At 41.3% G+C, this 25,711-nt stretch overlaps 2 protein-coding genes across 5 annotated transcripts; both read left to right on the top strand.

The window, feature by feature from the left end:
• Positions 1-241: 241 nt before the first annotated feature.
• galnt6 (UDP-N-acetyl-alpha-D-galactosamine:polypeptide N-acetylgalactosaminyltransferase 6 (GalNAc-T6)) lies at positions 242-17,603 on the top strand. Of its 2 annotated transcripts, XM_053643084.1 has the most exons (12): positions 242-1,441; positions 1,557-1,895; positions 4,231-4,689; positions 6,786-6,958; positions 8,424-8,573; positions 9,073-9,307; positions 12,800-12,917; positions 13,002-13,202; positions 15,245-15,376; positions 15,469-15,570; positions 15,674-15,832; positions 16,144-17,603. In XM_053643084.1, exons 3-12 carry the CDS (start codon positions 4,232-4,234, stop codon positions 16,255-16,257), a joined length of 1,842 nt encoding a protein of 613 aa, XP_053499059.1. In that variant the 5' UTR covers positions 242-1,441; positions 1,557-1,895; position 4,231; the 3' UTR covers positions 16,258-17,603. The 2 variants fall into 2 exon arrangements, with proteins under 2 accessions (XP_053499059.1, XP_053499058.1); XM_053643083.1 differs by having other exon boundaries at positions 242-1,895.
• A 4-nt stretch (positions 17,604-17,607) lies between these two features.
• LOC128619141 (glucose-6-phosphate 1-dehydrogenase) lies at positions 17,608-25,672 on the top strand. Of its 3 annotated transcripts, XM_053643088.1 has the most exons (13): positions 17,608-18,127; positions 19,843-19,880; positions 19,961-20,069; positions 20,500-20,717; positions 21,017-21,175; positions 21,971-22,096; positions 22,256-22,349; positions 22,516-22,702; positions 22,869-23,104; positions 24,224-24,300; positions 24,420-24,512; positions 24,610-24,675; positions 25,560-25,672. In XM_053643088.1, exons 1-13 carry the CDS (start codon positions 18,014-18,016, stop codon positions 25,570-25,572), a joined length of 1,530 nt encoding a protein of 509 aa, XP_053499063.1. In that variant the 5' UTR covers positions 17,608-18,013; the 3' UTR covers positions 25,573-25,672. The 3 variants fall into 3 exon arrangements, with proteins under 3 accessions (XP_053499063.1, XP_053499061.1, XP_053499064.1); XM_053643086.1 differs by lacking the exon at positions 25,560-25,672 and having other exon boundaries at positions 17,611-18,127; positions 24,610-24,716; XM_053643089.1 differs by lacking the exon at positions 25,560-25,672 and having other exon boundaries at positions 18,064-18,127; positions 19,847-19,880; positions 24,610-24,716.
• The last annotated feature ends 39 nt before the right edge of the window (positions 25,673-25,711 follow it).

Below are 25,711 nucleotides of genomic sequence, written 5' to 3'. Positions count from 1 at the left end.
GCCTCAGTTCAGGTGCAAATGAAGAACTGATTTTATTCAGGGCTTTGAAAATACATGATCAAATCATGTTGGGTGTATGATGACAAATTGTGTAAATGTAACTCAATTCAATCGTATGGACCTGTGTATCCGTTTTAATGAATTCTTGCTAGCGGTACACTGGCGTTCCATTACGATCAACTTATCCGATTTGTTTCAATAAGTATAAACAAATGAATTATACTATCACCTCAAGTCTGTTAAAATATGAATCCGGACACGGTTGGGTTTCTGTGTGTAGAGTATCGTGACTCCGTGTTACCTGCTAGTGAGCAGGGCGATGGGAAACGGGAGGGGTGTGAGCCCCGTGCTGGGCAAACAGTTCACACGTCTCCACAATAAAGCCACTTTTCCACTGCACGGTTCGGTACAGTACGGCTCGACTCGACTCGCTTTACTTTTCTGAGCGGGTGCCATCTTCCCCTCGCCTTCACGCAGGAATAATGTTGTATTATCGAAGCCCTGTACAAATACACGGTCAGGCCGTATTCCAAACGCCTTTCCTGATCACTGAACACGGAGCCTATTAAGGATGTAAAATAACGGCGCTGTAGAACCTACGTAGCGCTCGATATGACTAAGATTCAGCCGCGACAGGAACGACTTCCATAAACGCCTGTTTGGAAATCGGTAACGAGCGAGATGTAAAAATCTAAGACAGAAAGCTTTGTTGTAATTTTATCTGTAATGAGATAAACAACATAATTTGCAATGAATAGAAAATCACCGTACGCAAAATATATATTAAATGACACATTTATTCAGGCACAATACAGAAGCACTCGTTAAGGAGAATCCCCCACTCCCTCAGTGCGTGGCTCACGTTTAGTATCAGATCGGCTCGCTCCGAACCTCGACCGAACCGGTACTAAAAGAAGTACCAGGTACTTTCCACAGTGGAAAGTCGAGTCGAGCCGTACCGTACCGTGCGGTGGAAAAGTGCCATAACGTTGATAAAGCGGAGAACACAACTAAAACTTTTTTGTTAGTAAAACACTGTATACATCTGCCATGATAAAATGATAACAATTCAAATTCTTAAAGCCCTGAGTGTCTACTGAGTGTCTTCATATGAGCCTGTAACCACCACTGTGGAGTGTGGACAAATACATTCAATGATGAACACAGGCACCCCCCAAAAACAAGCAGAAATGTCCTCTTTTTTGCCCTCTGGTGAAAAATATAAGAGTTAAGTTCATTCATAGGGCTTTTTGCCACATCACTGGCATGCTTTCCAACAGTAATGACCTTCCTTGCATATTTAGTCCACGGCCTCACTACTCACGTGTCAATCAATAGTTTACAATCTCGACTCTCACCAGGAAGTAACCCGAGAGCACGAGGCACTGACATCCGAGATGGTACTTAATCGCTTCTCTATTCATTATTCATATCTACCCAGGTAATGCTTGTAATCCTATTGCGCCCACTCCAGAACTTTAATTAAGTTGAGAGTGAAATGTGCAACGAAAGTGTGTTCTTGACATCATTTTTATTAGTGATTTTTTCCCCCCCAGAGCACGAGAGCGTTTCAGATCTTAACAAAGCACCGCCCCGTTCATGAAGCACGTGGAAGTTCTGGCGTGCCCGTGCGACGGCGTTAGGACCGCGCGGACGCCGGTTAAATGCTCGGCCGAGCGGCACCTGTTGCGTTCAAAAAGGGAAACCGGGACGATGATGTGCTGTCTTTCTGCTCGGAGATCCTTTTAACAAACAAGTCAGCGAGTCAGGGTTTTACCACATCCTTGCTGAACGCTCACACACACACGCACGCACGCACGCACGCGCGAGCTTACCGCGCGAGACGGGAAATAACGAGTTTATCGTGCACGCGATCTGAGTGACGTTACCTCCAGGTAAGTCTAAACTGTGAAGATTTGATGAGTGAAGATACGGATTAATATCTACATGTATGTTAAGATTTTCACCAGTTTCCTCTCCAGTCTTCCTCCCTGACTTTATCTCCTGTAGATTCTAAACTTTCTGTATGAATATGAACTCTTCATTAGTACTTCCTTGAACGAAATGTGATCCTAATGGATGCGAATGTAGAACAATATATAAGCAGTCTAAAAAGCTGGCTCAAGTCAATGTCTCAGTGTCTCAAGCTGCCACTGAAGACTTCAGAAAGGCGTCTTTGATGTTTTTATACAATGAGTCCGGTTTCCTGTTGAGTGTCACACCGTTTTTTTCCGTCCATGAGGAAGTACTTGACCTCTCTATGGCACGAGAAGAAACAACAACAACAACAACAACAACAACTATTAAGTTACAGCTCATATACACACGACTAGCATTAAATATTCGTTATTTCAAAACCTTCTAGAAGTATTTGGTGATGTTTTGTGGTAAAAGAAAGTGAGGGAAGGATTGAGTTTGTGTCTCATACCTTTTACATTGTCTTGTTGACTTATTGTTTAAAAAAAAAAAAAAAGATAATCCCAGGTGAACCTGTTTCTCTGAGCTATTGTTGAGAGGTTAGCTGTCTCAAAGGTATTCTCATGGTTCTGTTACACTTATGACTAAACAAATGAGTCAACTGTTAACAAAACCAATTGTACTCATATTTGCGTACGTACAGCTGCTGGACAGGTAAGACCGGTAGGTATCTCACTGTGACGCAGAGAAATGTGTGATCAATTAAATTCCAAGACCCTCCCAAATGTCAAACCTTGCCCGAAAAACTGAAGTGTATATTCAGCGGTCTTGGTTTAATCCATTACTCTGAAGTGTTTCTGAGGACTGACCAGTAAAAAGTGGTATTGGTAATTGGTAGATGGATTTGCAACCCTAAATTGCCCCTAAGTGTGAGGGTGTGTGTGGTGTGGTGTCCTGTGATGGACTGTGATGGTATTCCTGCCTCACACCCAATGTTTCTGAGATCCACTATGAACTTACCTATCACTTAGTAAAGATTAATGAATGAAAAATGTATATTTTTTTATGTTACACATTTCTATCTGGGGTTTTGGGGTGGTTGTTTTGTAGAAATTTTGATCTCAAGTCTGACTAAACATACTCGGACTTGTTTCCAAGCACTGTTCCTGCCTAGATTAACAGAAGCAAAAGAGGTTCACCCATTTTATTTATTTTTTTTTAACCAGGATTCATTCATTCATCTTAAGTGAGTGCTTTATTCCGGGAATCTGGAGCTTATCCCAGGAACGGTTTATGCAAGGCGGGAGAATTCACCCCCAGCTGGAACACCAGTCCGCCGCAGGGATACCATTCACGCTCGTTCATACCTTAGCAAATCCACTTAACGGCATTTTTTTTTTTAGATGGTGGAAATGAAAGGAAACAAAAGAACCTGGAGGAAACCCAGAGAAAATGTGAAAGGCAACACGGACGACAACATGAACGCAGGATCGAACCAGTTATTTTGACATTTGTATGACTACAGTTTAAGAGAAGCCGATGTTATGAATGTTATCCAAAAAACAATTAGACTAAAACTGTTGTCTCCACTCGGACATCTTATTTACTAGAGTCTGTGTGTTGTGGTTTGTAGTGTATAAATGACCACTTTTTTAGATGGCTCTTGATGAAAGTTGGAACAAAATAATATATATTCAAGAGTTATTTGTGTCCTGATGTAAAATTACACCAAGAGGACAATTATTCTGAAATGTACTTCTTTTAAAAAAAAAAAAAAAAAAAAAGGACTGGAAAATGTCTTCGCTAAATTCTTTGCCTAACAAAACTAAACAGATTCATTTCAAAATTCGTCACAAAACATATCCATGAAATTCGATTGAGCTATTTTGAATAGGTCGCCTAAATGTATTAACAATGAGAAAAGTAATTCCTTCGTTTATTTTGAGTTCAATAGACTTTTTGAATAAAGTGGGGCTTCAGTCAATGTTAAACTGTTCAGTGAGCAAACTTTGGTTTTGAGTTTTTGGAACATGGGATGCATCTTGTTCTTGTCCTGTGTTTTTTAAGTGATCTGATGTGTTGCTTGGTACAATGGTACAATGGGCAGCTGAATATGAGAGCCTGGCACCATTGGATCGTGTGTGTGTGTGTGTGGAAGCAAAGTGTGTGGTGGGATCCAGTGGTTGGTGCACTTCACTTCAGCCACCTCAGTTGATAATGCGATTAGCTGAACCTGCTATTGAAATTAGGATAATGCACCAGTTAGACCATTTCCATGGAAACCTACATTGTTCTGTGTTCCTCCTGTTTTAGGATGCGCCTGAGACGTCGTGTCTCGCCACTGAAGCTGGCCCTGCTGGGTGGTGCGCTCTTCATGCTGGTCCTTGTGGTGCTTCAGAGGGACGTGGGAGGTGGTAGTGAGGAGCCCTGGTTCCAGGATTTATCCAACCGGAAGGAACAAGTGCTGGAATTAGTCCGCAACCTGGCCTTCCAGATTCCAGGCCAACCAGGCAGTCCACAACAGCCTGCAGAAGTGGATAAAAATTGCCCCTCGGGATTTTACACCCAGGCTGAACTCAAACCGTTGTTCGAGAGGCCGCCGGAGGATCCGCAGAGCCAAGGTGCTGGAGGGAGCGCGTTCCAGAAGGACGATCTCACTCCAGATGAAGTGAAGGAGAAGGACGAGGGCATGACCAGACACTGCTTTAACCAGTTCGCTAGCGATCGGATCTCTCTGCACCGCAGCCTTGGAGAGGACACCCGGCCTCCAGAGTAAGAACATTTTGTGCATGGTTTTTTTTTTTTTTTTCAGTCCAAGGTCTTTAAAGTCATCATCTGATTACATACAATATCAACAGAACAGTCTTGATACTTTTATACTGGTGCTCGAGTGCAAGCATTCATGTTTCTCTTAGCTGAGCAGTATTGTGTTGACTCAAGTGCGGAACTTGAACATTTATGATTGTTAACCAAATAGACATTATTGATAGTGTTCTGTACAGTAGTGTTTGCAGTAAGAACCTGCTAATCAGGCTTTCACTAGTGGTGTTGCCACTAAAAAACAAGAGAAGGAAGCGTTTTGATATCAGGCTCAACTTCTCTGCACTGTGTAATGGATAATTCGTTTATTTTCCCATCAGTTAAATGTTGCGCCAAATGTTGCTTCCTTGGATATTCAGAAATAAGGTACATCCTTGAGGAATCTGTCGTGAGCCAATAATTCTAATGTAGCAGCTCGGTTGTGCCAGCTGGCATGATCTCATGCCCTAAAGACGTTCGTTTATCGCTGGTCACAGAACCTCTCGTTATAACGCTATTGAAAACGCTCTTGATGAGTGACTCTTGCTTGAGAAAGAATGTTTTTAATGCTTTATCTTGCAGAACTGGGGAGAAAAAAAAGTTATTCCCGTTTATTCAATGGCGCTGTGGAATTCTCGAATCTGATCGGTCGGAAGGTGTTACTACGTTATTTATTCAAACTTGCTATATAACAAAGAAAAATGTATAATTATTCGATGTAGTATGTGAGGAGATTTATGGAAGGAGTCTCCGGTGTTGGCGCTTTGTAACGGTCAGCAAGTTTCCCGCCACAGGAAAGTCTTTAGGAGGGCGCAGTTTACGCTTCGTTTCTCAGTAACTTCACAAGCTGTAGTTTTATTTGTCTTTGCTAAATTTAGTACGTAAATAAGAAATGAGAGGCTGGTGAGAGAACCACTGTTTATAGCTACTATAACGTAAGCGAGAACCTTGTTTCATGGAGGTTTCACCACAGTAAACGGTAACTGTAAATGGATTAAAAAGAACGTGCCGTTGTTGAACGAATGAAAACGTGACCGTGCTGTTCTTGTAAAATGACCAACTTCTGCGCTCTGAGTCGTACCCATAACTTGTATTGCACCACACCATTGCGTTGTTTTTTTGTTTTTGTTTTTGTTTTTTTTTTAAATAATAAGTAAGGAATAAAAAAACGTTGTGTTTTTATTGCTTACTTATTAGTAGAATGCCAACTCTTCCACTGTATGTAAATTGATGTAACTGCCAAATGATGGGTATAAACTGTTAGACTAAACAACAAAAGAATCCCCGAATTACAAACTAGGACTACTCTGAGAATGTTCTGTTCGGTCTAAGAATGTCCAGTATGCTGGCCAATTTCTGAGTAAAGTGTTCATTTTTCAGACCATGCCAAAATGTGTCAACGTCACCACAGCGTTTTCCACCAAATCCTGTTCGAATACGTTGTTGAACTTGCGCTGGGACTTTCACAAATATGCTTCATGAAAAATGGATTAAAGAACGTGGTGTTGTTGATGTACTGAAGTGTTGTTTTGTTGTTGAGGAGCCTTTTTTTTTTTCTCGTCTTCTTAGTTAACATTTTTGGAAGGAGTCTCCAATGTCAGCACTTTGTAACTTTCGAGGTAAAGCTGGAACGTTTTATTTTTCCAACATGGGAAAATTCTTCAGGACTTTCTTTATAACAAAGAAGCCTTATTTACTTCAAGAGAGAGAATAAGTAGCGAGGGAACAACTGTTTAAGGCTGTGAAATAACATGAAATAACTAGTGTTCTGCAGATGTTCAACAACATTTAAATGTAACTAGAAAAGGATAAAAGTGTGTGGTGTTCTTTAATAATAATGTTTTCATTTAAATCGCATTGGAAGATTGCTGGAATAAAACACTTTGCGACGAGTTTGCTTTGCTTCAAGCCACATCACACCACCCCTTCGTCGCTTATTTTTCTATAACCGCACGTCCGGAAGTTTTTTTGTTTTTTTTTACTTAATTTTTTATCTCTTACTTAGTGTATTTCCATTTTCTCCCATTTCTAATGATATTCTCACCGCAGAACTAATTTCCATCCCTCAGGTGTGTGGAGCGTAAATTCCGCCGGTGTCCCCCTCTTCCCACGACCAGCGTGATCATCGTGTTCCACAACGAGGCCTGGTCCACACTGCTGCGCACCGTCCACAGCGTGCTGCACACCTCCCCAGCCGCCCTGCTGCGCGAAATCATATTGGTGGATGATGCAAGCACGGCAGGTGGGTGCGGTGTTTATCATGAGCGCTGATAACACTTTAGGACAACATTAAGCCCAGGATCTTGGCTCTGCACTGTTTTATTGCCCCAGCTCTGCCCTAAGTGCAAACAAATCTACCGTTACGATGCCAAACACCTGCAACTGTATTTGTACAAAGCATGTCGTTTCCCAAGTCACTTTCAGGCATGAACACCGCACGAACCACTTTTTCTGAAAGTGCAATGTCGGCCATTAACGCATCTTGTACTGTATACGGCCGCGAATATAAGTTGTGGTGAAATTTGTCAGAAGGAGGATTTTGTGGAAAAGGGAACTTACTTGCTTGTAGACTGCTGAGTCATGCAGAGTTTTGCATTTGTCCTCAACTAATGTCTTTTGAAGTGTTTTGAGTTCATACTTTAACTATAAGATTAACATTAAACAGAAAGCCTTTTGCAAAAACTATCAAAAACTAAATGTGCGAGACAGCTGTCATTTACCATCACTATTTAAGTACGTTTAAGAGTTTCTTATTTCTTACTTAGAGTTTTTTTTTTATTAAGTGGTAAAAGTTTCCGTCGAAGTACAGGTTCAAAATCTTCAGAGCATTTAGTTAGATGGGTATTTAGTCGAGCTGCACATGAATCAAGACTTTGGGACTTTTACCACCTCTTCACAAAAGTTTCCACAGGCCACAAAAGGCCAAAACAAACAGTCCATGTATATTCAACGCAGGAAAATTACATACACTCTATAGCCAAACGTTTGAGGACACATGTGCTTGTCGAACATCTCGTTCCAGATCGAGTCCCCATTTGCTGTTATAATATCTTCAACTCTTCTGGGAAGGCTTTCCTCTAGATTTTGAAGTGTAGCTCTGGGGATTTGCGCTCATTCAGCCACAAGAACGTTAGTGAGGTCAGGTACCGATGTCCTGTGAAGAGGCCTAGGGTGCACTCGACGTTCCAGTTCATCTCAAAAGGTGTTCGGTCGGGGTCGAAGTCAGGGCTCTGTGCAGGACACGCGAGGTCTTCCACTCCAACCTTGGGGAAAAAGTGTCTTCATGGAGCTCGCTTTGTGCAAAGAAGCATTGTCATGCTGGAACACTTTTGGTTCCAGTGAAGGGAAATTGTAATGCAACAGCATACAAAGACATTCTATGTAATTGTGTGCTTCCAGCTTTGTGGCAAAAGATCGGGAAAGAACCACATATGGGTGCGATGGTCAAGCGTCTACATCCTTTTAACCATACAGTGTATGTGAAATGTGTACATGAAAACGCAGCATGAAACTACATGCGGTCACCTCGTGGTTAAACATATTGACAGAAAATATAGATGATCTTAATCATTTGGACAGGATTAATATGAGCGAAGACAAAACGTCAAATTTGTGTAATCACCCTGCTTTTATTGTGTAGTCATTGTTGGTTTGTTTTGTGTTTTTTTTTCAAACATATATTTCCATGCCCCTGGACTCTGCTGCAGGTCATCTACACTCTCAGCTGGATGAGTATGTAAAGATGCTGAAGGTGGTTAAAGTCGTGCGTCAGGTGGAGAGGAAGGGACTCATCACGGCCCGACTGCTGGGAGCCAGCCACGCTCGGGGCGAGACCCTCACCTTCCTCGACGCTCACTGTAGGATCACTTTCATTTTCCTTTCACACTTAGATTTAACTCTAATCACCCTGGTATGTGATGCGATCCACAGCCCTGATTACACGTGTTCATTTTGTTCAATTACACCTAATTATAACTATTTTTCTAGCACTGGTTGTTTGGTATTAGCGATTACACAAATGCAAGATTTTCAAATTAAGAGTAGTAAATAGCTTGAGGAAATTGGGGGGGGGATTAACGGTTCTAAATTTCAGCCGATTTTTACTTCCGTTTCATTCTCAGATCTCGTGTCCGATAACACTGTTTTTTGTTTAGTTAAATTAAAATTAAAATGTCATTAAAACATGACGGACGTCTGCTGTTTGCTCTCCCATCACGGTTCATACGGATTTGTTCAAGACGAGCATGAAAAACCTGTAGAGCCAGCAATCTTATCCATGCTTATACATTGCATTCTTGTGGTTCATCCATTATTAAGCGTTTTTTTTTTTTTTTGGTTTGTTTGCTTTTTCTCCAGGTGAGTGTTTCCACGGCTGGCTCGAGCCACTGCTCGCTCGAATCGTGGAAGAGCCGACGGCCGTCGTGAGCCCCGAAATCACCAGCATCGACTTAAACACGTTTAAGTTTAACAAGCCTGTGGCCACTGCACGCGCTCACAACCGCGGAAACTTCGACTGGAGCCTGACGTTCGGCTGGGAGGCCATTCCTCAGTACGAGCAGGCAAAGCGCAAAGATGAGACCTACCCTGTCAAGTGAGTCTTTCTTTCTCTCTCTCATGCTCTTGGTCAAGATCTCACTCTTGTCATGATCTGTCTCAGTTCCACTCTCTCTGAGTCTCTTTCCTGCACACTCTCTCTCTCTCTCTCTCTCTCTCCATCTGTGTCTGTCTTTCTCTGTGTCTGTGTCTCTGTCTCATTCTCTCACTCTCTGTCTGCTTTGCTCTTGCTCCGTCTGTGTCTGTCACTCGTTTCTTCTGTCTGTGTGTCTTTGTGTCTCTCTCTGTGTGTGTGTGTGTGTGTGTGTGTGTGTGTGTGTGTGTGTGTGTGTGTGTGTGTGTGTGTGTGTGGTTTCTGTCCGGTTTCGCACACATTCGTTCTATAGCTCCATGTGACCGAGATAATGTTGCTGTGTCTACATGGTTTTTCTTCTTGCTGGTACAGGTAGTTCCTGGTCAAGGCAATGTTTTACTGCAGCACTCAGTTTCAAATGACCTGAAATAGAGAGGGATAAGTATGCGCATTAACATTTGAAAATATAATCTAGTGCTCAGTTAATGTTTGCAGTAGTTTCTTGTTTACAGTAGAAGCAGTGATGGAGACAGGAGCTCAGCAGTGTGTCGTATAGTCTTATGAGGTTACAGAGTGTGTGTAGAATTTCCATTTCCTTTTTACAGGCAAGTAGCTTCATAAAACATGGTATCAGAGTTTGTATGTTAAGTGAGCACTGAAATATGACTAAGCTGGGGGGTGGGGGGTCCTTATTGTTCTATTATGTGCAGTTTACTTATAAAAGAGAAAAATTTTTCCCTTTAGACTGAAGAATATTAATAAGACTGGAGAAACTGACAATTGAACAGTGTGCCACTTATATTTTTCAGTCTGCATGGAAAAATGTCAGAGCAGGGGTTCTCAAGGTTTTGCAGCCAGAGACCCCTTTAAATTCTCATCATCCATTTACTCAAATATCAGGGTCATTCATTGAAGCATTTACAATGATATTTTGAAGAAGAATTTTTTTTATATATAATATAATATAATATAATATAATAGGGCTTTATTATTTGCACCAGGTGTGCCTGAGCTGGAACACGTGAAATACCTGAACTGTCTAGGGGCATAAATATATGAAATAACCTGGACGGGGCAGAAAAAGGACGCTATCAATGGCTGCAAGCAGATTTCTGTGAAGGCAGGTTGTGAAAAACCCTCGAGTGACTGCAAAAGACCTGCAGCACGACTTTGTGACAACAGACACTGAGGTTTCAGTAAGTCGTGTACTAAACGCAGAAGGTTTCCATGGCAGAACTGCAAGACGTTCACCACTTATATGAAAAATCATATAAATAAGTCACAGAAGTGTGTGTGTGTGTGTTCCTGAACTATGCACAGACCAATTATTATGAAAGTTAAATCCAGCTTGAATCACTTCCCCAGAAGTAATTAAATTAATACAGCTCTCACACTGAAGATTTGAAAGTTATATGAATTGAATTATTTCTGTAGGATGTAACTGTCCTCATGTGCCCTCTGTGGGAGAAGTCCAATTATTTCTATTTCTGAAATCAATTTATTTCTTTTAGATCAAACCCTGCCACATGTAATATTTTGGATATAAATCCATCAGTTATTTTCCTGTCAGATTTGTTTTCTCCTTTTATCCAGCAGATCCACCGTAGACTAAAAACAGAGCTTTAACTTTTTGTGAGTAGGTGTGCACAGTTTTATAAAATGTGATGAAATCTGTAAATGAACATAAATATTTATTACTACACCAAACAAGGAAATATTTCCGGGTTTGTATTTTGTATATGCCATGCATGAATGTTTCTGTGCCCCCCGCCAAAAAAGAAATACAAAGGATAGCAAGATTTTATGTTTGTGAGAGAACCCCTATTAAAAACTATAAAACTAATCAAAATTTGAATTGTAATACACTTGATAAATTGATCAATTTTTTTCTGTAACAGAATCACGCCTTTAAGCACGAGGTCCTCGAAGTATGTCAGTTATATTGGTATAAATCACAACCCATCATTATTAACGCGATTATATTTATTTTTGAGTTCTTATACGCTTTATGACCAAAAGTTTGTGGACAGCTGACCGATCATGCTCATATCTGCTTTTTGAAGATCCTGTTCCAGATTTAGTTCCCCTTTGCTGTTATAACACTAAACTGAAATTTTAGTTCCAGTGAAGGGAAATTTGTAATGCTACAGCATACAAAGACAAGCTAGACAACTGTGTGCTTCAGACTTTGTTGTAACAGTCTGGGGAAGAACCACATATGGGTGTTGATGGTCAGGTGTCCACATACTTTTGCCTATATAGTATAATTATTCGTTGATGTGACTAGTCATTTGAATTGAATAGTTTTAATCCACACCTCAGCAACTCAGAAACAAGTAGCCTATAATTAATGACTGTTTCAATAAAATACTCAAAATATGTGAGTGCAAAAGTTCAGGAATAAAAAATTATATGCTTCCAAAAAGCAGTCAAAATATTGTTGTACACACTTAAATGAGCGCAATATTCTAGTTGATTATGTGCATAGTTTTTTTTTTTCTTTTTTAACATTTTAAAACGATCCGTTGCTGGAATATACTGCATGGCCACTATACTTGGTCTTCTCTAAACTGTTTAAAAATAATAATAAATTTTTTTAAAAAATTAAAAAAATTTAAAGAGCACGAAACCCCACAGCCACGCTCCAAAATCTAGTGGAAAGCCTTCCCCGAATAGTGGAGGTTATTATAACAGCAAATGGGGACTAAATCTGGAATGGGATGTTCAACAAGCACATATGGGTGTGATTGGTCAGGTGTCCACAAACTTCTGGCCATATAGTGTAAGTTGTCATAAAATGTAGAGAAGGTGCTACCAACATCAAGCATTCGTGGGGGTCTGTGAGCTGATGGAAGCACCTGTTAGTCAGTTGGTTGCTCTTGGATTGTAGGGTAATTAGCAGGTGAACAAACTGTGAAGAAAATTAGAAGGGGGAGGAAAAAAAATGGTGAAAAATCCCCCAAAATGGAAAGGTTTAGTGTTGAGTACTAAGCAGTTTTTAAAACTCAGTCTGACAATTATTTGTTCTACTCAGGAAACATCAGTTTTCCAACTTAGATTGCACCCAGACATATCTTTTGATATGGTAGACACTAGGTATCAAAGATAATTGTACCAAATGTCAAAGGTTTTCAGCTTTCATCCTTTTGAATTCATTGAGATTATAAGCAAAAACATAAATTATTTCCTACAGGTATGTCCCATGTCTGAGTCCACCTCCATATTGGAGGTTATTTCATAAGAAATTAAAAGAAGTTCATTAATTATCGAAGATCTTTTACCCCCATTCACATTCTTTCTTCAGTGGGCTGTTGCTGTTGTGTCTATACAAAGCTCTGCAGAACAGACACAACAAAATCAGGGGAATTCCCTGAGTCAAATTTTTTTCCCCTCCACTGTTATTAGGCAGATTTTGATTTCCACCCTCTTTACATTTCTCTCTTCTCTTCCTTTCAGAACACCAGCCTTTGCTGGTGGTTTGTTCTCCATTTCCAAAGCGTACTTTGAGGAAATCGGAACGTATGACGACAAAATGGAGATCTGGGGTGGCGAGAATGTGGAGATGTCCTTCAGGGTTTGTTAAATCTCTCTGAGACGTTTTACTACGCTACGTTTCCCTTACCGTGTTTCGTGTTGCTAACTGGAAATAAATGCCCAGGTGTGGCAATGTGGAGGCCAGCTGGAAATCATCCCGTGCTCTGTGGTCGGTCACGTCTTCCGCACAAAAAGTCCGCACACTTTCCCCAAAGGAACTGAAGTCATCGTGCGCAACCAGGTCCGCTTGGCTGAGGTTTGGATGGATGACTATAAGCAAATCTATTACCGCCGCAACCGGAATGCAGCCAGGATTGCCAAAGAGGTAAATGACTCTCTGTGAGATGAGGTTTCTTTAATTCACATTTACCAGGCTTGAGCATGTAAGGGCTAATAGTGTCAAATCCAAATTACTAATTATGACATAATCCCAATGTTTCCCATGAATTTTCTTGAATGATTGCAACTATATCTCAGGATTATACCAGATTTAAGTTCACCAGGCTTGGTCTTGTGCTAGCTTCTTATTGTTGTCTACTCTGGCTGGGGCTCTACTTGTTTTGAACAATGCCTGCATAAAAGAGCGTCTACAGTTTAGCCGCAGCGTTTACAACAAAGCAGTGGTCAGACCAAAGACAAACAAAATCATTCATCAGAAAAGTCAATTCAATGAAGGTGTAAGCACACAAAAGGCCAGATTTGCATCTGGTAGTGGCTTTTGCTTTGTGCTGATTTTGTCTGGCTGAACTTTGACCTCAGATTTGTGAGCCAGAAGAAAAGAAGGCAGGACTGTAATTCTCTTTGGTTAGGAAAAAAAAAAAGTGGATAAGCTACTTAAGTAGCACTGGACTTCTACTTCCTTGTTTTCTTACTGTTTCTTTGTGCACATCTGGGGGAAAAAATTATTTTGTTCATTGACATGCTAGGGTTTTATGGTGAAATGTAATTTTTCTTTGCCTGCTAGGATTTTTGTTAGAAATGTTGGTACCTGCGACTGAAGATAGCTGCCTTATGTATCCTGAGTTCCTTTCACATAGTCTGGAGCATTAGCATCCAGAGCCTGGAGTCTCTAGCTTTAGGATCCAAGTCAAGTCAGGAGTCTCTATTTTAGGGACTCATCGAAAACCCAAAAATACTTTAGGACTTGACTCCACTTGGACCCTAAAGCTAGAGACTCCAAACTAGACTTGGACCCTAAAGCTAGAGACCCCAGACTCGACTTTGACCCTAAAGCTAGAGACCCCAGACTCGACTTTGACCCTAAAGCTAGAGACCCCAGACTCGACTTTGACCCTAAAGCTAGAGACCCCAGACTCGACTTTGACCCTAAACCCAGAGGCTCTGGACTCAACTTGGACCCTAAATCTAGAGACCCCAGACTCGACTTTGACCCTAAAGCTAGAGACCCCAGACTCGACTTTGACCCTAAAGCTAGAGACCCCAAACTCGACTTTGATCCTAAAGCTAGAGACCCCAGACTCGACTTTGATCCTAAAGCTAGAGACCCCAGACTCGACTTTGATCCTAAAGCTAGAGACCCCAGACCCGACTTTGACCCTAAACCCAGAGGCTCTGGACTCAACTTGGACCCTAAATCTAGAGACCCCAGACTTGACTTTGACCCTAAAGCTAGAGACCCCAGACTCGACTTGGACACTAAAGCTAGAGACCCCAGACCCGTCTTTGACCCTAAAGCTAGAGACCCCAGACCTGACTTTGACCCTAAAGCTAGAGACCCCAAACTCGACTTTGACCCTAAACCCAGAGGCTCTGGACTCAACTTGGACCCTAAATCTAGAGACCCCAGACTCGACTTTGACCCTAAAGCTAGAGACCCCAGACTCGACTTTGACCCTAAACCCAGAGGCTCTGGACTCAACTTGGACCCTAAATCTAGAGACCCCAGACCCGACTTTGACCCTAAAGCTAGAGACCCCAGACTCGACTTTGACCCTAAACCTGCAGACTCCTGACTCTACCTGGACCGTAAAGCTAGAGATGCTGGACCCAACTTGGACCCTAAAGCTTGAGACTCTGGTTTTGACTTAAACCCTAAAGGTAGTTGGGTACTTGTGTGGTAAATGTGGTGTTTATCATGTCGGCTGTTGTGGGACCACATGTTTTTTGATGCTTTCTTTTATTTTAATGTATTTGTATCCATTGCCCACTGATGGAACAAAGTCATTATCTATTTGGGATGAATGGGTTGTGTAATCCATTGGCAACATTCGAGCAGACGTCAAGTTGCAAACCAATAAACTGAGTGAAGTTCATGTGTCTGGTCTTCAATTACTAATATTAGATGACCAAAACGATGTGGATTTTATTTCCTGTTTAACCAACACCGTTTTGCTTTGGGTCCTGCAGATGAACTACGGTGATATCACAGAAAGGCTGAACCTCCGGGAAAGGTTACGCTGCAAGAACTTTACCTGGTATTTGAACAACGTCTACCCAGAAGCCTTTGTTCCAGATCTTAACCCTACTAAATTCGGAGCAGTAAGTCTTCATTTCAACCTGCCAGCAAAAACTTACAGATCTCAAGTCTTCATAAATGTGTTGAACCCTGTGCTCTTTGTATCGCCACGTAGATCAAAAACTTGGGGTCTCAGAACTGCCTGGATGTGGGGGAGAATAATAATGGTGGAAAGCCACTGATTATGTACGTGTGCCACAACATGGGAGGAAACCAGGTATGACCAGCATCTTTGCTGTTGGTAAACTAGTTAGTTTTGAACAAAATGAGGTTATAGGTTCATCCTCTCAGTGACTTGAGTGTTTTTTGGTTCTTTTCAGTACTTTGAGTACTCATCACACAAGGAGCTGAGGCATAACATGGGCAAACAGCTGTGCCTGCATGCCACCTCATACCCAGAGCAAGTGCAGATAGAGCAGTGTCAGCTGAAGGGTCGCGGTACCAATGTTGCCCCTCAGCAGGAGTGGATCTTCACCGAGGTATTGTTTACTGAACATTGAGTTCAACTAATTTTGTGAGTTTTGCTGTAATTCCAGAAATTGTGCAGGGTTGTGTTGACTAAACTTGGCAGGGAATATTTGTATGGAGAAAGTCAATAACAAGAAAAGACAATGAGCATACTCAAATTCCAAATGGCATTTGTTAAAGCCTTTCTCATGATCAGCAGATAAATCAAATATTTGTTGACTGTTTTATATGAATAAATAAGTATTCAAATATTTGATTTTTTTGCAGCCTTAATCGGCAGTGCTTACTTACTGAACTACTTCTTTCTGTCACTCTTTTGTAGGAGCAGTTATTAAAAAATCCTTTCTCGGGTAAGTGCCTGCACTTTAAGAACAACAAGGTATTCATGAGCCCCTGCGACTCAAGAGACCTGCATCAACACTGGGTGCTCAGCTGATCTCTGTCTCTGTTGGAACGAAGTCGAGAATCCAGCCAGAAGGACAGCCATAACTTGGGCTCATATGCTCACTCCTGGCCCATCTATGTGAACTGATAGCATATGGGTCATTTACATCCATGCAATGGACCAAACTTTGGGAAAAAAAAAAAGAAAAAAAAAAAAAACTTTGAGAGTCAGGAACGTGAGTTGAGGCACCGTCTCTAAAACTGCTGCACTGTGGGACAGCATCATCTGACGGCAGTATTGTTTACATGCATTCACCAAATGTGTGCTTTCAACCTTTTTGCGTTTCAGCCTTCAAACTGCTACTTTTAAAGATTTTATTTATGTTTTAAAAAGTGTGTAATAAGTAATTGTATTTAATTTTTTTTAATTTTCTTTTAATTGAAGGCAGATGAGACGGCCTTTAATTTGCCAATCAGACATGGTGTGTTGTATTTTGTCATAAGATCATTCCGTTGTCCTGCCACAAGCCAAAATCGGAGTGGGGTGTTTCATCAAGAAAGATTTATTTAATTTTTTATTATTTTTTTTTTTTAAAGTCTAGTCAGAAATCATGGTACTCTTGTCTTACCAGACATTCTAATACGTGCAACTTGAGTTATTTAATGGTGTCGACACTCCTGATTGGGAAAGATCTCCAAGACTATTAAGTGAAAACATTGAAATGGATACTATTTGTCCTTGCTGTAATTAAAGCATTCTTGTGACTTTTCATTGTTCTCCATGATTGCGTGGTCACATTCTTCTTTTTTTCTCAGTTGGAGGCTGTTTATAGATAAATATAGTACAGCATTTCGTTAGCGTTAATAAACGTCAAGTATTTGTGAACTATCAGGTTGTGCTTCTTATTCATACCTGCATTGTTCCATAAATAACCTGCATGAATAGAAGGAGTGCCTGGGACTGTAAGTAACCTGGAGGTGATTGTGCGTGTGATCACGTTTAATAATTTACACAATGAAGGCGCAGTCGCACTAGTTATCCTTTAAACCTAGGGTCAATTATTTTACTGAAGAAAAAAAAATAGTGCGATTTATTGACTTAAATATTTTGTTACTAGTTGTTACAAAACTAATTTTTGTAACTTTATTACAAAACTAATTTGTTAATTTTATTTGGTAATCGATCATGAATTAAACGTTTTTACCTACAGTCCGAATCGACAAACCTTCCCTGCTAGTAAGTAACAGTGAGTATTTACATTTTTTTATTCACTTTATTATGCTTTATTTGATTTGTATTGGATTTCCCTTCAGTTGTTTACATGCTTCTGTAACTTGAAGTGACGTAACCCGCTTTGTCCGCTACGACGAATCCTATTGGTTGGCTCTCCACGACACGACGAATCCTATTGGCCGGAAGCTCGTATTGACTTCACATGGAATGCTCCGCGTGCGGCGTGAGTGTGACCTAGACAGTGTCTTCTCGCGTGCTGTTATAAATCAGTTTATCTGACTTGTATACTAGGTTATTAACCTAAAACTTTTAATGCAAGCTTCAAACGGAGTTATCGATCACTGTTTGTAGCCAGTTGCTAGCTTGCTAACATTGATTGATCTCATGAGCAGGCCGGAAAGCTGCAGGGGCTCGCGGATTACATCCATCGGCGCTGAAGCGTTTCAGCAAGGTGGCACGAGCTACCTTTAAAATTAAGCTATTAAGTGGAAATCCGGTGTCGTTAAGCTCGTGCTCGTGTGTTTTCGTTTTGTTTCGCAGTTGCAGTGAACGCTCGTCCTGCTCGTTAGGAGTCATGAGTTCATTAGCGCGCTCTCAGTCCGAGGTGTTTGGAGAAATCCGGAAGGAGCTCTATGATGACCATGAATTTCGACAGGTTACTCATGTCTTCGTTATCATGGGCGCCTCGGTATGTAATTGTCATTTTATGATCCTCCTCAACCCTTTTTCCTTTAGCTCTACCTTCGTCCAGAGTTCACCTGCAACCCTAATCCACAACACCTGATCCGACTAAATCAGGTAACTCTCAGTGATTTATCTGTGATTTGTGGATTGGATTAGGGTTGGAACTGAATTCTGCAGGAAAAAGCTCGAGCAATGAGGGTGTCAGTTTAAACTGTTTTAAAATAATCTGTTTAAAATTGCCACTGGGACACCTCCTCACATCTCGACCCTTATTAATATATTTGAATATGCAAATAAGTAGAAGTAGACACGCCCCCCAAATCTCAGCTACCTTTAGCTAACTTATCAAACCGGCTAGTTACCTGCTAATAAACTAGCTCTCGGTTTGTGTAATGGAGGCTCCATATATTTTGTCATATTCTCTGTGAATTCTTTCACAGAGTAGTTGAAACTACTCAAAATATACCATAACAACCACCGTTTTGGTCTTAGTTATGGTATTTTTATGTTGCTAGATAGCTTAATGCAGGGGTTCCCAAACTTTTCCAGGGTAAGGCCCCCCAAATGGCATTAACATTTGACAGAGGCCCCCCTTTTTCAAGATGTCTTTAAAACACATTAAAAATACAGACTTCTAAATATATCCCCCTTTTTTTAATTAATAATTACATCTTTACATTACATTAGGAATTGATTGTGTGTGTGTGTGTCTGAGAGTGAAAATTTATTTTTCACACCAAATTGTTGAGGCGCCCCCTGGCGACCCACAAGGGGGCCTCCACTTTGAAAACCCCTGGCTTAACGAGCAGGTTCTATGAGAGAACGTTTCCTCAAATTTGGATCTCTGGTGTTCATGAATTAAGTTCATATGTAATGCTTCCTGAATGAGTTTTGATAAAGGCTTTGTTATAAATGTTATCAATTTCACCAAACACCAGTCTGTTTAATCACAATCCAGGAGGAAGTACTTAAAGTCACACTAATGGGAATTTCTATGTAAAATACTATGCCAAGTATGGCTACATATGAGATTCAGTGGTGCTAACATTGTTAACAAGAAAATGCTAGCAGACAGGGTGGGGGGTGAGTATTTTACCACAAAAACCTTGATGATAGTGAATGAGATGGCTGGGGGGATGGGATGTGGTTCCCTCGCATGTACACCAAGCAAAAGATTTTTTAAAAAAAATTGAGCAGAGTGAAAAACTGCTAGGAGAAGCAAATGCCCTTCTTTTCCCGTCCTTTCCCCTTCAGTGAATCAGGTTAATTATATTAGCATCCAGTTTGACTTCTGTTTTATTTTAGAAAGCAGAACAGTGTAGTTTTCAGGTCTCCAGGTGTCAAAAGTCATAAATGCTGCAGTTAACCACAGAGTACTGTTTTAAATTTGACAGCGTAGACATCTAGTCCGAACTCTGAAACTCCTTCCTCGTTTAAAGGGCTGTGCCACAGAGATACAGACAGCCAGACTCACTTTTCCATGGTTGTTATAAAGCAGGTTTGTGAGGAACAGAGGTTGCTTTATGTTGTGTTTTGCAGGCTCATGCTTCACGGCCTGTTAACTTTGGTGTGAGCAACATGAAAGCGTCACTAGGTTTGGTACAGGGAGCATTGGCTCTTCACTCGCACCGAGTGGGCACTGGCTCACATTCCACTGAAGTAGCAATTACAAGCCAAAAAAGTTAAATCACTTGTTTTCTCTCTCTCTCTCTGTCAAAGGGAGATCTTGCAAAGAAGAAGATTTACCCAACCCTTTGGTGAGTGTCTGAACACTATTAATGTGTGTGCGTGTGTGCGTGTGTGTGTGTTCAGTTATTCAACTGATCCTGTTTTTAAGGTGGCTCTTTAAGGATGGGCTCCTGCCAGAGGAGACGTACTTCGTTGGGTTTGCGCGTTCCCAGCTGACCCTGGATGACATCCGCGCTGCCTCTTTACCGTACATGAAGGTGAAGGTCCAGAAGTGTTCTTAGTAGTTATTAGCATGAGACAATTATATAGCAGGTCACCATCCTATAATGGGCTTAACATGTTTTATAACTAAGGAAGTTTTAAAACTAAATTTGTTGCTGAAAATTTACTGACCGTGACAAAGCACTGACACTAGAGACATAAATTTTTAGATAAACTCCTTTTATAGAAAACTTTCATCAGTGATATTCTATGCCGTTCCTGTTTTGCTTTTAGATTATTATGAGTCTTCGATTATGTGGAAGATCTGCCATACAAGTACCTATGAATTATCTGTAACTATATAAAACGATAACGATTAGAACGAATGCAGAATTCGAGAGTTTAACAGTCCTGTGGTATAAATGTGAATAACTAATAGGTCTGAAATGACTAATAATCATTATCATTTTGTGTTTATTGTATCAGGTTAAAGACGTGGATAATGAGCGCGTCTCAGCATTTTTCCAAAGGAACTCGTACCTGGCCGGACGCTATACAGAGGGAGAGTCGTTCTCACAACTGCAGTCCCACCTGAACTCTTTGTGCCATGGTACAGATGCCAACTACATCTTCTACCTGGCACTGCCACCCACCGTCTACCACAGCGTCACCGCCAACATTCACCAGCACTGCATGAGCAACAAGTCAGTGACATCACACCCTCACTGTCCCTGCAGCAACACCCTGAGTAATACCAAAGAAAATATGATGGACGTTTCTGGCAGTGATTTAACAGGATTTTAAAGAGGACTCTTTCATGAGGATGCATAAATGACATGTTAATTCTCTCGCTGTCTCTGTCTCCCCCTATCTTTCACTCTCTCTCTCTGTTCATGTCGCTGCTTTTTGCTGTGCCTCTCTCTGTTTCTCTGCACATCTGTCTCTTTGTGTGTGTGTCTCTCTCACGCGCTCACTCTCTCTCTCTCTCTCTCTCTCTCTCTAGGGGTTGGAGCAGGCTGATTGTGGAGAAACCGTTCGGCCGGGATCTGCAGAGCTCAGAGGAATTGTCAGCACACCTGTCGTCCCTCTTCACTGAAGATCAGATCTACCGCATAGACCACTATCTGGGCAAGGAGATGGTGCAGAACCTCATGGTACTCAGGTGATGCATTTCACACTGTTCACACAAGTTTCTGAACGTAGTTGATTAGTTTACGTTTATAAGTCATGCGAGTTATTTTGAATTATCCTCACTCGAACTTTACAAAAAGAGCACGCGCATGAATGAAAAGGCTTTTCTGAGGATTTGAGCGGTTCTGTATCTAACTATCGAATTAGGCTAATTGTGGATTATGTCCTGTTTGGCTTTTAAAGACAAGCTGCAATCCACAATGACTTTTTTATTATTATTATTATTTTATTTAAAAAACCTTTTCACCTCCCATATCACACTGTACACAATGCATCAGTAGCACTTACTTGCGTTTCCCTGCCTCTCTTGATTTGACTGTAAACGTGCATGTCAGTGCTGGGGGGAAAAAAAAGATCCCACCCTCCCCCTGTCCTGACCCAAGTGATAATCGAGTAAAAATGCTGTGTAATTATAATGTGCATAAGGAAATCTGAAATAAATAAATAAATAATGCCTAATTGTCGGAAAACTGCATTCCAAGTGTAAAAGATGGGGTATTGATATCGTTAAGACAAACAGGTTCTCCAGTCTCCCCATGACACTTTTTAACCATCTTGAACCCTCATTAAAATATTCTCAGAACAGGACCAGATTTTAACACACACTGCAATCCACATGTATGTAAAATCATGTTTAAATGGTTGCCGCATGACTTTTGCTTTAAATATGCTAAACATTTCGATGGAAGCATGGCAGATATATAATTTATTTTTTTTATTAAATTTTTTCTTAACAGTACAGCATTATTCTCACGGTTTCCTCCAGGTTTGGGAACCGAATTTTTGGCCCTATCTGGAATAGGGACAGTGTGGCCTGCGTCGTTCTCACTTTTAAAGAACCCTTTGGAACTTATGGGAGAGGAGGATACTTTGATGACTTTGGTATTATCCGGTAAGAAAGCATGGTGTGTTTTTTTTTTTTTTTTTTTTTTGGTTTTTTTTGAGGCCTTCTTAACCAACCAAAAAAAACAAACTTGTTTCCTGGCTTGGTTAATTCCTTTTCATAGGAAGTAGCATTGCTTTCACTTCCTTTTCTATTTCCTTCTCTCAGTGATGTCATGCAAAATCATCTTCTCCAGATGCTCACCTTGGTTGCCATGGAGAAGCCTGCCTCCACCAACTCGGATGATGTGAGAGATGAGAAGGTATCATGAGAACATCTCACACCATTTCCAAAAAACTCGAAGATTCATCAGGGTAGAGTTAAAAAAGAAAAAAAAAAAGTAAAAAATTCCTGATCAGTCAGTGGTTGAATGTAGGGATGTGACTTCAGCTGAAATGTAAATTCTCTCGTTTGTTTACACCCTTCAGGTGAAGGTATTGAAGTGCATAGCACCAGTGACTCTAGGTGATGTTGTGCTGGGGCGGTATGAGGGAAACCCTGCTGGGGAAGGGGAGGCTAAACTGGGTTACTTGGACGACCCCACCGTTCCCCAAGGCTCCCACACGGCCACTTTCGCCACTGCGGTGCTCTACGTGCATAACGAGCGCTGGGAAGGTCTGACGTTGCCAAAGTATTCGAAATGAAACCCGAATGCAGTTTCTCACTGCACAGCAAGGAAAGAACAACTGTTCTTTCCTTGCTGTTCTTCATGAGGAGATCGTCGCCTGTTCTGTGGTGATATGCCTGTATTGTTTCTGTTGTTCGTTCTTCTCTGAAACAGGGGTTCCCTTCATCCTGCGCTGTGGAAAGGCCTTGAACGAGCGCAAGGCTGAGGTGAGGCTGCAGTTCACGGACGTGCCAGGTGACATCTTTCATTCGCAGTGCCAGAGGAATGAGCTGGTGGTGCGCGTGCAGCCTGATGAGGCTATTTATGCCAAAATGATGAGCAAAAAGCCTGGGGTGTACTTCAACCCTGAGGAGACGGAGCTGGACCTGACCTACCGTAGCAGATACAAGGCAAAAGAATGCTTAATCATTAACAGTTTCACTTCTGTCAGAGTGACTGTGTATAATGTAGCGGTAATAAGGGTGGTTCTCAGATTACAGGATCATGGTTTCAGTGGGTAAACCCAATGTTCGTTATGTTCATAGTTTTGACTATGTGGTTTATCCATCCTTTTTTTTTATTTATTTTTTTTTACCTATCTTGCACAAGGTTGCGGGGCAGCCTGGCACATATCCGGGGGAACTTGGGGCACAAGGCAGTGACACCCTGGACAGGGTTATATGGTTTATTCTAACTTTAAAACTAAAAAAAAAATCAATCAGGCACTATATGGCCAAATGTATGTGGACACCAGTCCATCTCACATGGATGTGGGCCTTCCCCAAACTATTGACAAAGTTTGAAGCAAATAGTTGATTATGATGTCTTTAAATACCGCAGATTTCCTCTTTACTAAAACTACGGGGCCTAAACCTGTTCCAGCATGACAACACTCCTGTGCATAAAGCGAGCGCCATGAAGACGTGGTTTGCTGAAGTTGGAGTGGAAGAACTCGAGCGTCCTGCACAGAGCCCTGACCTCAACCCCACTGAACATCTTTGGGGTGAACTCCAACACTCCACCATCTGTGCCTGACTCCACTAATGCTCGTGTCTGAATGAGCATAAATCCCCACAGCCACACTCCAAAAGCTAGTGGAAAGCCTTCTCAGAAGAGTGGAGGTCATTATAACAGGAAAAGGGGAATTAAAATAAATCTTAAATGGGATCTTAAATAAACACTGAGTGGTCAGGTGCCCACATACTTTTGCCTACATTCCTTAGTGTATCATTAATTTCAATTATGCATATGATGATCAAATATTTTAATTTGGCCCACTTTCATACTTCATCTAAAATACAAAGTGCCCAAAATATCTTGTATGTGCAATTGCAACACAACTTCAGTCTGTACCGTCAGATTGGGGTTCAGGCTAATTTCATCCAACCTACAGGTTTGTCTAGTGGGGGGGAGATCAGACAGGGGTTAAAGTCTCTTGACGTCCTTAAATTTTGCATGTATTCTGGTTCAGATATAGGCCGTTAAAAAGATCAAACGATAACAGGAGTCCACTACCCCCCCTTATACAGGATGTGAAGCTTCCTGATGCCTACGAGCGTCTAATTCTGGACGTGTTCAGCGGAAGTCAGATGCACTTTGTGCGCAGGCGAGTCTCCTTTTTCAATGTTTTTATTCCATTACGTCACAGCGTAGCCGTATAACAACCTGCAGGTGGATTCGATTCCGAATGACGTCTTGCTGTCCGTGCGTGCGTGTGTGTTTCAGTGATGAGCTCAGGGAAGCCTGGAGAATCTTCACCCCTCTCCTCCACCAGATAGAAGCAGAAAGGACACAACCAATCCCTTATGTGTATGGAAGGTAGGACATCTGTTCGATCGTGACGAGGCAGTTTTTAGTTGAAGGTCCTCGGTTTAGCCAGTCAAAGTGTTTACGTAACTTCCTGTTTCATCACTAGCCGTGGACCGAAAGAGGCAGACGAGCTGATGCAGAGGGCAGGATTCCACTACGGAGGGACGTACAAGTGGGTCAACCCTCATCCGGTGTAACACTCCAATCACTGATTGTTGCTTGTCAAGATTTAATTCACCAAACTTAAAATCAAACCCAGATTCACCAGATGAACCTCTTAATCGATGAAAGAGTTAAATTCACCATGTACTCAAGCTTCCTGTTTTCTAAAAATGTACTCTTCTTCCCCTCTGTGAATGTTTTGTACAACTGGGAACATGTTTACAGCTACCTTTTTTTTCCCTCTCCCAAATCACTATGATTACACTCCTTACCTCTTCATTGAGTGCTAATGCTTCTCTTGACTGTGTTTTGAGATTTGAATGTGATTTGCAAGCTCTTTTTCAATCTCTGACCAAATCGTAGCAAACTTTAATTACATTATTCCGTGCAATGAGCTTCACCTTCATTTTTCTCCATAGAGAGAGACAGGAACAGCAGAATATAAGCACGTTTCTAGAAATGGTGTGTACTGGTGGTTTAAGAGTTAAAAGCAAGAAGTTCAGTATTTTCTATAACTTTATAGACGAGCGGTGTTGCTGCTGTTTTTACAGTATATACAGTATGTTACAGTACTTTTTTGTTTTCAGAGTCAATACAGGCTGTTTCCTGAAAGCTAAGAATGCTAATTCGGGTTGTTAGACATGTGGAGCATAGGCGTGTGTGGCTCAACAAACAGTCAGTCAGCGAGGTAGAACAGCGTGCAATATATTTAGAATTCACCATTCTGTGTAAATAAATAAAATAAAATCATTTCCAACCTGCTTTAAAATCACTTAAATCTTCAGGCCAGGTCTGGACACATTCCAATCAGTCTTCACGTCTTCGGTAAGTTTGCGTGCTTAAATTGAGAAGTGTGAAGTCACTGACCCTGCTGGTTGTGACTCTTGCTCTCAGGTACCTGGCCTAGACCGGAGGAAATGTTGTCACATGTCAGCTCGGAGGATAAACCAGTGGCGTGGTATAAACTGGGATGTGTTAAGTGGATAAACTCTGTGTTAACAACAAACTGGAATGTGCTGCAGTCATGTACTTGTAGGTGTTTTCCT

The sequence above is a fragment of the Ictalurus furcatus genome, chromosome 15 (genome assembly GCF_023375685.1).
Source record: "Ictalurus furcatus strain D&B chromosome 15, Billie_1.0, whole genome shotgun sequence".
Lineage (NCBI taxonomy): Eukaryota > Metazoa > Chordata > Actinopteri > Siluriformes > Ictaluridae > Ictalurus > Ictalurus furcatus.
The sequence above is the reverse complement of the archived record's forward strand: the minus strand, read 5'-3'. Positions and strand labels throughout refer to the sequence as shown.